The 13,195-nt window shown below is 41.4% G+C and overlaps 1 protein-coding gene across 4 annotated transcripts in view; it reads right to left on the bottom strand.

The window, feature by feature from the left end:
- PAG1 (phosphoprotein membrane anchor with glycosphingolipid microdomains 1) overlaps positions 1-13,195 on the bottom strand; it is a 116,606-nt gene that overhangs the window by 10,433 nt on the left and 92,978 nt on the right. For all 4 annotated transcript variants that reach the window (XM_074883563.1, XM_074883570.1, XM_074883554.1 and 1 more), the window contains 5 exons: positions 12,545-12,756; positions 9,766-9,817; positions 9,131-9,227; positions 5,593-6,191; positions 956-1,015 (listed from right to left, as the gene is read on the bottom strand). In XM_074883563.1, the coding sequence (XP_074739664.1) occupies positions 956-1,015; positions 5,593-6,191; positions 9,131-9,227; positions 9,766-9,817; positions 12,545-12,669 (933 nt within the window). In that variant the 5' untranslated portion in view covers positions 12,670-12,756. The remainder of the gene's footprint in view (positions 1-955; positions 1,016-5,592; positions 6,192-9,130; positions 9,228-9,765; positions 9,818-12,544; positions 12,757-13,195) is intronic.

Here is a 13,195-nt window from a genome sequence, read left to right on the forward strand (position 1 = left end):
TAATATCACAATTGCAGCATAGCTCTTCTGTTACATTTAAAGTCTTTCCCAAGCATGCAAGGCCACTCTGGTTTTGTATCAATCCATTTAAAATAGTAGATTGGCATGAAAATGCCTATTACCATTAAGCCACACTGACTGATGCAGATGAACCAGATCGCTTCTGTTAATTCTGTATTTTTAATTTTTTTTTTATGAAGAGAGACATCCAATTGCAGATGGCAATACGTCTTGCTTTTTACTGATGTCAGCCAACCAAACAAAAAACAGCTCTTCTGCTCATCCGTACTTCAGCCCTTTCCAGGATTAAATTACATGAACCCAGTTCAAGGATCAATTTATTCATTAATGTCTGGGAGCACTTCTCCCAGCAGAAGGCATTAGCTCACTCAGCTCATTGCCAAGTTTGTGTTTACTTTTATGTCCGGAGAACATATTTATAAATTGCACGGGTGTATTGGAAATGATCACAAGCAACCTTATTTCTGTTTAACTTTTCTGTCTTTGTTTCAATCTCCTCAATTTATTTGACTAGGAGAGATTTTAAAGAACAGTTTATGTTCCAGTGCCTTTATTGTGCTTCCGTTTACTTCCCAGAGCCCCAAACACTGCATGGGGAAGGTATAGCATGTTTCAAAAGGCTGCTGATTATTATTCTTAAGTAGAGCTTGTCATCCAAATCAAGAAGCTGCCATAACGATCTGCTAATTGTGGCCTCCCATTATTTTCTGACACGATTTTTAAACCTACTGGCCTGATATAGCCCATATGCTAAAATACTTCTGATTTTAGGAATGTGGCAGTACAAACTCTGTGTAGAGAAACTTTGCCTTTCATTTTCCCTTCAGACAAATTTCACCTTTCTTAGATCCTGCTTAATCATGCAGAGTTTATGCTAATTTCTGCCTGAAAAAAGGTCTCTAGTTAGTTACTGAATTTTGTGCAAGAAACCTACCTCATCTTCTGTAAGAGATGGATCTTCCTCTCGAGACTTGTAAGACATCGAACTAAGCCTCTGTAAAAAAGCAAGAAAGAAAGAAAGAAAGAAAAAAGGCTCATTACTAGTCAACAGAGTGAAACCTATCATAAAACCCTCTCATTACAATCAGTACGTTATTTTTTATGGTCATTTGCTCACTAGTTCCATTTTACACAGCTAATATCCCTAATATCCAGAGTACATCTCTGGAGATAACAGCCCTGAGGTTAGTAGAGCTTTTTAATGTATCTTCTCTTGTCCTGACCTGAAAAGGGTAAAAATAATGTAATAGTTAAACTGCTTTGCTGTATCCCTACCTTTACACTTCTAATGAAGCAAGAAAGAACCTGCAAAGGCTTTTGAACAATTAAAAGTCAGCTGTTGTGGCACACTAGTTGGCCTTCCACATGATTTTCAGATATGCTTTTAGATGAACAGTACTCAACTGGCACCTTCCTGACAATTGTTATCCTTCATTCAGTGGATCCTGGAAGTGCTGCAAGGGAGATGCCATGTCCTCCTCCCCCACGAAATGCAGCAACTGTGCAGGGGTGCACAGCAGCACTGCCTCACAACCACTCAGACCGCGAATATGGAAAAGACCTGCTGCAACCCACCCTGAGATGGGCAGCTCAACCCTCAAAGCATCTGTCTGGATCCAGTTCACATAGCAAAGCTACTAAAGGATAGAGGGCTTGGTTTGCTATCAAGTCTTCACTTACAGCATGTAAAGTGTCATGTAGAAATCAGGTCATGAAACATTGGGGGAAAAACATTTTGCTCTTATGAAAAATGTCTTGGGACCTTTATGGCAACAAAGATCCCAGCTACCTCACAGCTACCTCACAGCACCTGTGTGATTCCTGCCCGCTGGGAGGAGCTTTGCTGGGCTTCTGCTCCACAGTGACTCAGATGGAGCCTTCTAGCACTGTTTGCAACCGGCCGTATTTTGGCCTTTTGTGCAAATTCTCCACCTAAAATACTGCAGACCTCCTCCAGTGCAGATCACTCCAGTGTAGAAGTAGAGCTATTTTTAGAACAGTCAATCAAACACCGCTTCCAGGCACATACTAGACACACAAGGCTTTTTTTTTCCACAGAGGCTCATTACAACAGATTCTTTCCTACTTCCATTTTTCTTGGTGTTTTTACTTCTGGTAAATACCAAGCTTCAAACCCCTGGGACACCTCTGATAAAGACCCTGACCTAAAGTGCCTGATGCTCCCCAGGGGGCTTCCCTCACACCCAACAACTCCCTTGCTTCTTTCTCACCGTCTGGAGAATGAACTCTTTAACCTGTGGTTTGGTTACTCACCCACAAAAAAAAAGGAAAAAAAAAAAAGAAGTTCAAATGTATTTCTGTCCTTTATTAGATCTGCTTCACTACAGCAGCTCAGTTTAGTCTTTCTTATTTGCAGGATATTTTTTGTGTTGAGGAGTAAGTTACTAATTTCATCCTCACACATTGAAACAAACGTGCTTGCAAAATTCTTCAGTGAAGTTATTTTCTCTCATCAGTGTGTCTATAAGCACCATGTGTCAGGACCCCTTCTACAGTTTCCCACTCAAGTACTGACGAATATCCCAAGGTGTTGGCAATCCTGGTCTTGTTTCCCTAGGACCTAGCGTTCTTTCTTCTAAATGTGAAACCTGTGACACATCAATTTTGAAGGATACTGTCATCTTGGAAGCTGAAAAAAATACTTGCTCCTAAACATTTTGTACCTAGAAATATTCTAAGTTATGCCTGAAACCTCAACAGCAGCAACACAAACAGCATGTGTCCTTATTTGCCTTCCACTTTCCTTTTGTTCCTCGACAGCACTTGATTTTTTGCTCTTTGGCTCAGCTGCTGCTCCTGACTTGGGCACTAGAACAAGAAGACCATTCTCCTCTGGTGCATTTGTAAGAGATGCTTTGCCCATCCTCAGGCTACGCAAGTCTGAAATCAGATGGCAGCAGCCAGATGTACACATGGAGAGCATATCTACCAGTGCTCACTCTGGAAAGACCTGGGTGGAAAAGGAGATCTGTACTTCCTTTTTTTTTTAATTAAAAAGCAAGAACTAAAGAAAAACTATTCTGCCTCTCCAGTTTTATTAGAAGAACGATGCTTAAGTTTTTCCAGGTGATAGAGGCCTATAAGAGGCCTCGTGCTATTAAAGGTGTCTTTCTTCACCAAAACCTTCCAAAGGATTTGACTGGGCCACAGCCAATAACCAATTTAGATAATTAATTTTCACCTGTTTATTGCATGTCTGATCTTGAAATGATCCTTTATCCTTTTCATGCCATTATATACTGGAACAGTCTCTGGTTTGGTCTACCTAGCTCTCTCTCAGATGAGTGTGCTTCAGGAACTGGCATGGGCTGGGGATCATCGTGGCTGCCCTCTTTTACAGGGTGAGACTGAAGAAGCCTGGACACAGTTTGTTCTCTGTCTGTTGTCAGGTTCAAGTCTCAGTTACATAAGTAGCCTCCCTGCCTGTCCATTCTTTGTGCCTTACTAAAGCAAAGCCTAATTGTAGTGAGAGACACTTGCATGACTGACGCCCAACCTCTCTCTTCATTCAGGGTCAGGGCAGAAAGTTGAAAAGTTTGGGATATGGATGTCATGTTAAGCAAGGCAGCTAAGTAGCCTCACAAGAGAGGAAGCACAAAGAGAAACCCATGGAGTCTGTTTAACTAAAAGAGTTATCAATATAACATACATTTCCATAAACATATCGGGTTTGGTTGCCACATCAGAAAAAAAAAGCATTGCTCTGTATTGTTTGAAGCAGCAAAAGAGAAGGAAAAATTATCATCATCACAACAGAAAAACAATCCCACAACCACCTCCCCACACAATGCCAACAATAATGACATTTATATATTCCATCAATTACCATTTCCAACTCCGCTGCAGCTGTAGCTCTCAAGGACAGGACAGGCGCATGCTTCGATGCATAATGCATGTACCTAGCAGCGAACGCGGGAATGATCTGATGCTGCCGAAGCTTTAGCTCAGGATGGCTTTTGCTCTGAATAAATTTTAATTAGACAAACACCTTTTTTCTGGCACTTAGGGGCCTGCATGTGTCATCTCTTGATTAATCCTTCAAAACCTGAACCATTTTAATCAATTCCCTCTCCTTGCAGTTACTGACACTGTATACGTGGTGTGCTGGGGAGCTACAGAGCAGCAAGTGCTTTTCCTTTGTATCGGTGCCTGGGAAATACAATGATTTTCTGCAAGTCTTTTCACACCTGGTAGGAAAGATGTCACTGTTACGGAAAGCTGTTTCTCTAAGAGTTTAATTAGAAATTACATATGGACTGAACTTGGGAGGGGGGAATGTTGGTGGATTATTGCTGACAATCACATCTTAATTTTTTACTTAATCAGCTAGTTATTTGTAAGAATGTGGACTGAAGAGTCCAGACAAACAATTTTAATATTACAAGTAGTCTTCAGTTTATTCATTTTGACTCTGTTGTGCTTTATAGGTTACATGGTTAGTCAGTTATTTAACAAAGTATTTTTCTGCCCTCTGTCTGGATTACTGAAATACTTCAAATAAGAGAATAACCATAAACAAGTAGAAATACCTCAGCTCTGCTCTGATCTTTCAAGTAAATGTTTACATTAAAATGTCATATCACATCTTAAGAATTTTTTTGCAATGTTCATCAATACCTGTTATTGATGACTCAGACACCAAAATTATATTAATCTGCTAAAATCACAGTTCTTTCATTAACAATTAATAATAAGTTATCTAAATTAGTTCTGAAAAATCCAAACTCAACAGTTCATGAAAACTCTGTGCAATGATCTGAAAGCATCCTTAAAATTAATTATGGTGAAAAACTAAAAATGGGAAAATAACTTGTTGAAAATGTCATCATTCTATTTTTTAACGAGTTTACCACTAACTTGTCCCTAGGCTGGCAGAAAGAATAAGCAGCTGAGAAAACGTAACTTTTGGCCATGATTTCAGCAGGTGGAAATTCATTACTCTGTTTACATGTGACATACAGAATTTGACAAATATAAAAGCCTACAGCTGCAATCTCTCTCTTTCTGTCCCTCTCTCCTACAGAGAGATGAGAGGAGTGGCTTTGAGCAGATGCCTGACACTTGCACAGCTAAGTCAAGGTGGCTCAACAAAGGAGGCACATCTAAAGTTAGGGCATCCACCAAGAATTCCCCCCTCTCCTTTTTGTAAATTGAGGTTTCATGAGAAAAAAAACAAGGGGGGAATTCTGAACAAGATATAGATGCTGATGGAGCTACTGGATACCTATTGTAAGAGCTCCCACAAGTATAATACCATTAAAAAAAGAAGCAGAGGCCTCCTATGCAATTTCTGGAAAATATTTGCGAAAAGCCTTATGAAGTGCATACTGCAACAATCCAAAGTATAGGCTGCAATAGAATGAGTCTATGTCTATAGTGCAAAGACTATACTGTACATTTTCATATTTCCATATTTTACAGTCTTGCATCACCTTGAGTGGTTTTTTTTCTTGGCATTTTTTTGTTATTTAAAAAAAAAGTCCTCTCCCACCCATATGTTCTCTATCATCATTTGGCTGTTTGACAAGGACAAGTATTTGCAGTATTTACCTTCTCTGGTTTGCTTGCTCCTTCTGTCACTTCTCCTTCTTCCACTTCTTTTTCTTGCACATTCTCATTTTCATCAAGAAGTTTCATGGGTACTGGAGGGGGCAGCTCATCCTCTACATCTGGTGTGTTGTCAAGAGGGCTTTCTGAATTAGCACTTTGGCGACTTTTTTTATTTCGGTCAACAGATGCATATTCTGCTGATTCAATTCTGCACTCAGGAATCTGATTCTGACCTTCAGAAACTGTCAGCGTAGCCTTTGATTTGCTGTTACAGCTCTCTTCCATGCTGGCTATTGCTCCAACATCTTTAATTTCCTTCACAGTTTCGTACAAGCAGTCTTCAACTATGTTCTCCTGAGAGGAGCTGTCTTTCAAGACTTCATAAGGCCCTTCCATTCCAAGACCTTGATCATTTTCTGCATTTCTAGCTGAGATGATGGTTTCCATGGTGGTATTAGGGGGAATACTGGGTAGTTCTCGGCTCTGGTGACATTTTATAGACTTTCCAAGACTATCCTGTTGGTCTAGCAGATCAGAGACAGACGTCTGTACTTCTTCATAAGGCTGGATACAGGCAGTTGTACTGTCCTCTGAGAGTACTAGAGAAAATTGCAAAGAAGTATTTAAAACAAATGCATAACTATAAAGTGAGTGCAATTTGGTACTCTCTACATCACTTTGGGTTTATGTCTCATTGGAAAGGATAAATGATACTAATGCCTGGAAATGTCTAGTGGTCATCATGGTTTTTTTATGGTTTCAGTTACAGAGATTTCTGCACTCTCCTGTTAAAACTCTTTCTCACAACATCTTAAATACTCTGTGCACCCCCAAGTCACATTATATAGCAACAGCATTCACAGTAAGAACAGGGGATGGGTGGGCAGGTGCAGGTGCACATGGATACTGAGCTGTAGTCGATTATATTGAATGCTTACAGACTGCTCAGTAGTCTCAGGAGGGGAATGCTGGTGGGAGGCCTCAAACCAAATGCCTTTAAAAAAAGCCTTGTTAGATTTTCCTCTTTCCATTTCCCTGTCCTTTGGAATCAAAAAGGAAAGCATTCTTGCTTCCTCCCTACCCACCCCTCACCTTGTTTAACATGCTGGCCAAATTCTTGTCTGAATCACACCTTGCTCAGCCCTGCTGCAGTCAGCCTCCCTCCACGCTACACCAGAAGCTCCTCACTGGAAGGCTATGCCATACTCCTCTTAGTCTCGCAGCACATAATGTAGGTTGACAACCTACTAACGAGCCAGCCATATGCACAAAAGAGAAGACTAGACTTCAGAAAGTAGTGTTAGGCAGAACATGTTATTTTAAGTCCCAGAAGTGGGTCACATGTCACTGTCACTAGAGGGTATTAGGGACTGAAATCTGTGGGACTTCTCATCTTACAGTGCACACATATGATATTTGCCTGCATTCAGGGATGTATACATGGGCACATACATGCATGTTTCAGGTAGTATAAGATACATAACTTTATGTGACACCATTTCTTTGAAAAATTACTTTTGAACAGCTTTTCTTAGTACAGTTCCTATGGTACTCTCAGCAAAATCAATCCATTCTTCCATTTCCTTCAGTGTGTTTGACAGGATGACATAAAGCATTGCCGAAGCAATCAGTACCCTTTATTTGGTGGTTGTCATGGACATTGCTTTCTCTTGTGCTCAGGGCGTGCAGACTCCCGCAGTCAGCACCCACAGGGTGAAAGCAAATTTGCTGACAGCAAATCTCAGGATAGAACTGGAGGTGTGAGATGGTAATTGCTGTCTGAATGGGAGATGGGAGGAAAAGAAAAGGAAAATATCCTTCTCCATTCACTTGGCTCCTGCATACAACTGGGGAGGAATAAGTGGAATAGGAGAAAGTGTCCTATCACGTCCTGACTAGCACTCAAGGTGTCCTAGTTGCTACCCAGGATGCCTGCAGACTTCCTGAGGAACATCAGGATCCAGTCTGGAGATGCTAGAACATGTTTTTTCCCCTTCTGATGATTGCTCTCAGGGATTTCTTTGCTATGCAGAGCACTGCCACAGGCTCCAGAGAGCACCCACCCTGTTCAGCCTGGGGAGGGATAACCAGAAGTAATGAGAGCTCACATTTCCGTGCTCATGTGGTTATGGGTAGTGACATAGAAAGGGTTGGCGTAGATAAGGGGTTGGCATATATAAACACAGTGCTGGAAGGTTGGGTAAAGGAAAAAACGTTTGATGGTACTGATTCCATAGCCCTGCCTCTGCTCAAAAGGCTAGCAGAAACGGCAAAAGAAAACTATTATCAAAAAGAACACATAAACTATAAATAAGAAATTAAAGCACATTGGTTCCTGTTATTCAGAGGGTTGTTATGCAGCGTGTAAGCTGAGTAATATCAGACAGTCTGAAAACTGCCTGCTGTTTGACAGCACGCTTTTTAGTAGCAGCTTTGACAGCTGCATGTGTGGTAGCTCGTGGTAAAGAGAAATGCTTCCCTTCTGCAGGGCTTTGCTCACTGAGTCCCTTGCTGAGCCACACACCTACATACGCAACAAGCCAATGGATGGGAGCAGAGATTAGCTGGAAAAACAAAGTTTAAAAATTCCTTTCAATACTTGTCTCTGAGGGGTAAAGATTGAATAGTTTAGCCTCCGGCTGCACAGTGAGATGAGGAGGTAGGAGATGAGGAGTGCAGCCCATGGTGTCGGTGCCTAGTATGGAGACAACAGTTGGCTCCCAGTGGCTCCGAGCTGAGACTGAGTTTATTTTTAGGTGCAGCTGAGTAAAATATTTTCCAGTGATACTTCACTGTGAATCATTTTGAGTGTTCAGCAAAGCAGAGACTACAGAAAAAAAAGGAAGCCTATTTATGTTGCCTGTTTTCTAAAGTACAAAAATACAAGTGACAACCTCTCACAGCACAGGACTATAATCCAAAGCTGTAGTCCCTGGAAGAGGACCTGAAATACTTCCACAGCCTCTAGGAGTGAAGCTCTGAGGTACAACTGCATCTTCTGGTCACATTCCAACTTCGTAGCTGGCCAAGATCAGGGAACGCCAGTCTTTGCCTGATGGCCTGGTCAATCTGCAGGTGTAGCTTGGTGGCCCAGAGGAGGACCTTAGCACCAGTGTTGGCTGGCGTGGAGGACTGGGAGCTTGGGTGTAGGGCTGTGTCAGAGCATGCCCAGCAGGGAAGTGGAGATGCAGCAATGGGCTACTGACTTCCCAGGAAGGCAAACATGCTCACTGCATTTTTAAAGTTGATCGTAAGTTTTGTGTGAATTAGGTCCTGTGCGAAGAGGACTGACTGCCCTCCAGAGAGCTGCATGCCCGGCCACTGCCCTGGCATACAGCAGCTGATCTGGTATCAGACCTCTGGAGGTGAGCAGAGGGAAACAAAGGGTATTCAGACAAATGGCATGACTGTGTGCTTGGAAAGCTGACGACTAGAAACCTAAGACTTGAGGGATCACCAGTGTCGAGCTAACATGGGAGCTGTGCGCAAGGGGACAGCACAGCTTGCTCAACCCGCCCGCAGGGGCTGTGCTACTCACCCTCGCCATTGCTGAGTGCCCCATTCTGGTCGCTGCTCGGAGGGGGCTCTGTAGCTGAACTTGTGATCGAGTGACTGAACACCTCCTTGTCAGAAGGCTGCAACACAAATTAGTGAGATCTAATCACTGTTGGATCGGAATAGATGTTTGCATAAATAGATATGCGACAAATTTCATTCTGATCTCGGGAGCTCTGACTCACAGATATTATTGGCAGGAGAGTCAAACCATGGCAGCTATACTCCAAGATTTAGGTGCCTGTGTTTACAGATGTTAAAACAAATAAATGCAAGGATGTCCAGAGTGATCTCCCTTCCAGCTTTTATGGTAATAGAAACTACCATGGCTTCAATCCGTGAGAAGACAGCAGCTGACAAAGGGTACACTGCACTTGTGCTGCAAACGGAGTGAAAGAAAGGAGATCTGGAGTGACAATGGTGGCAGAAATAGCATTGAGAGAGTGCAGATTATTGGGGTCTACACAAGTTTTCCTCCTCTTTCTCTTCTGCAACTTTTAAAGTTTCCCATGCTCAACCATCTTCAAATTCCTGAGCTATTTTCTAACCTGCAGTATTTTGCAAGGAGATTGGTGCAAGTTAACCACAAGACAGACACAAGCTGCCAGAAATACTTACCATATTCATCAGATTTTCATGATCTCCATTCTGATGTTTGGTCTTCTTTTCCCTTAATGAAAAAGAGGTATGAACTGTTACTATAGATTATGCTAATATACAAATGCCAGTCATTAATAGACCCTACACACCTGCAGGGAGAAGAACTGCGATTCACAATAATGAATAACTGAAAATTATTACAGGGACTGGTATGACCTTTGTGTAAGGTCACCATCAAGATAGGGTGGTGATGAACATATCTGAAGACATACAAAAACCACACACAACCCTTTTTCTTGTTCAGTTTAAGATCACAGTAAGGAGTAACTGATGACAATAAAAATATTATTATCATCAACTTAACATATCTGAAATGTTCGGGGATACATGGGACACATGTTTTGGTGACAGACTACCTGGGGAGTTCTTAAACTGTGTTAGTAAAATGTGTTTATCCTATGAAGAAGAAGAAAAGGTCCACAAAATCCAGCCTTCTCCCACTTAGGATGCTGGTTATAATTAACAATAAGTGTGAGCAGTTCAAGAAGGCCTACAAATTTCATAGCAGCAGAGGCCTTGAACTTAGTTTTAAAAAGAATCCTGCTTCACTGAGTATTTCATAGGACTCAAAGTATGAATCACGTTTACAGTTTTTACCATTTTGGAAATACAGCGCTTATTCGGAAACATTGTAATAAACCATGAGTTTAAAATACTAATAGAATCACAGAATCACAGAATGGTTTGGGTTCGAAGGGACCTTCAAAAATCATCTGGTTCCAACCCCCCTGCCATGGGCAGGGACACCTTCCACTAGATCAGGTTGCTCCAAGCCTCAACCAACCTCGTCTTGAACACTTCCAGGGAGGGGCATCCACGACTTCTCTGGGCAACCTGTGCCAGCGTCTCACCGCCCTCACAGTAAAGAATTTCTTCTTTATATCTAAACTAAATCTGCTCTCTTCCAGTTTAAAACCATTCCCCCTTGTCCTATCACTACACTCCCTGATAAAGTCCCTCCCCATCTTTCCTGTAGGCCCCCTTTAAGTACTGGAAGGCCGCTATAACGTCTCCCTGGATGAAAAGGCAAGTAAAAGGGTAAGAAAATACTGACAGTATGAACTCTGTGCTGCTTCTGAAGTTTGCAATGCACCATACTTCCCACATAAGCAACTGTTAAAATTCTACCTAACTGGGAAGTAAGAAAACGAAGCAAGTAATTCTGCATCAATGCAGAGCACAGTTAAAGTTTACAAATACTGAATTTCCTCTCTGGAACTTTTCTGACTCTGACATTTTAGAAAGAGCAGATTTTGTTCAGTTTTCCATGTCTTCAACCATTTTTGAAGAGTGAGGAACAAATTTTACAAAATTGCACTTATTCATAAACAACCTGCCCTACAGAATGACCTGAAATAAAAGATACTGTGTCCAGACTAGCAACTCAATATTAAAGAACATCAATAGATAGTTTCTGACAATGTATCTCTGTAACTGCAAAGACATACTCAGAGGTTTGACTCTGTTTTAAAAACATCTTTCTAGAGATGTTTCAAGGACTAGAGTGTTACAAGAGAAAACATGGTACCTAAATGGAATGTTTGTGGGCTTAAGGATTTTTAAAACAGGTTTTATAATTTTAAATAAATAAAAAAATACATATTTCTAGTACTTTTACGCAAGTACCACAGGAAACTCAGATGAATAGGAAGATACTGAAATGTCACCTAAGAGCTTACAAAAGCACTTCTGAATCACGTGATATTACAATTCCAACTTATGCTTTTTAGGGTTTCAACCAACTTCTGGGGTCTGGTCTTGTCCACGACTGTTTTTTGCAATGTCGGCATTAGAGAAATCCTGATGAAAAACAGAGCCTTCCACTGTAGACAAACCTTATGCCAATATAGTGTATTTTATGGCCGTGCAGCTTCCTCAGTGCTCTCAATGCTGAACTGCCGAAAGAACACACTCCTATAGGCATAAGCATCCAAAGCAAAGACTTTGCCATTGTACTAAGTTATGGATAGGGCTTTTTTCACCCCCCCGTACACTTGGCTGATTGATTGGCAAAACGTAGCAATATGGACCCAAGCAGTCTTTCTGCTCATTGTGAAGTGTCTGATCAGTCTGCCCTGCTGGAAGGGCACCGTGGATTGAGCACAGGCTGCCCAGCTCCCCTGTGCAATCAGCAGGGCTCAGCTTAGGTGTCATGAAGGGGTCTTGAAACGTAAATAAACAAAGTCAGTAGAAGTGCCTGTATTGGTGAAATTGAACCCTCTTATGGAGAAGAAAATAAGGGTAAGGTCTGAGTACAAGTCATTAATTAGTATCACCATTTGATTCCTACTCGTTTTGACTTGAACAGCAAGATCAAATCCCTAGTCTTCAGGAATGGCCAAAGTAAAGCTGAAATAATAGGAATTGTTTTCCTTTCTTTTTACCTATACTTTTTTGGTCCTGTTTAGCCTACCTAATTTTCTCAGTTTCAGATTAGTGGTGTGATCTGCTAACAGTCACTGTCCACAGGTGATCCAGGCTTCAGCTTAGCAGAAAGCACCTAGCAAACACAATAGTGTTTTTCCTTCACAGCAAAAGAAAAAAAAGTTTAGATTTTAGAATGAACAGAACTGTTCAAATTCAGGTTTGCTTTGAAAACAGATTTTGCACTGCACTTTTTTTATTTCTGTACCTAAGTCCTCAGTATTTCTTGCTGACTAGTTATTAGTGAAGCTATTTCAATCCCCACACTATCTGACTCAAGAACGTTACTGCCTGCTAAGCTCCTGAGCCTTACCTGTTGCAGCTGGAGCAGAGGAAGATGAGGAAGGTGAGGAACAACAGTGTTGTCATGGCTGCCAAACTTCCCCACAGGATGACGTGGACCTGCCCACTGCCTAAGAAGCCACCCTCTGGCCCCATGGTACTAGCAAGAGCTGGCGTCACTTGCGGATGAAGAAGTTATTCCTTGGAGAAGGCTGGCATCTGTGCTGCATGCACCTTCTGTTTCTGCAGAAAGAAAAACACCATTAGAGGTTAATATAAATTTTGAAGATAATGAATCTGACAGCTACAAATCTGGCAGGAGAGATTTTCAAATCCAGATCTTACAAAAAACCAGTTTCAAGTTCAAACCAGCTAGCCAAAGAGATTTTCAGCTACATTTCTGATGGTGACATAGAACAAACCTTGTCAAATATTAGCGCAAGCTGTTACTGATCTACAATCTCAACATGAATAAAAGGTAGTACAGTATCTCTGCACTAACATTTTGAGGAAAAAGTTTATCAATCCACTTTGAGGGACAGAGTAGTATTTTACAGTGATATTTGAAAGTGAGCTTTCAAAACCAACTACAACTTCTGCAAAGTTTTTTTCTTTGCAGCAGAAGCAAATTTTGTAATAGCAAATTCAGTTAGGTACTACTATCATATCTATATCAAAAACC

The sequence above is a fragment of the Strix uralensis genome, chromosome 1 (assembly GCF_047716275.1).
Source record: "Strix uralensis isolate ZFMK-TIS-50842 chromosome 1, bStrUra1, whole genome shotgun sequence".
Lineage (NCBI taxonomy): Eukaryota > Metazoa > Chordata > Aves > Strigiformes > Strigidae > Strix > Strix uralensis.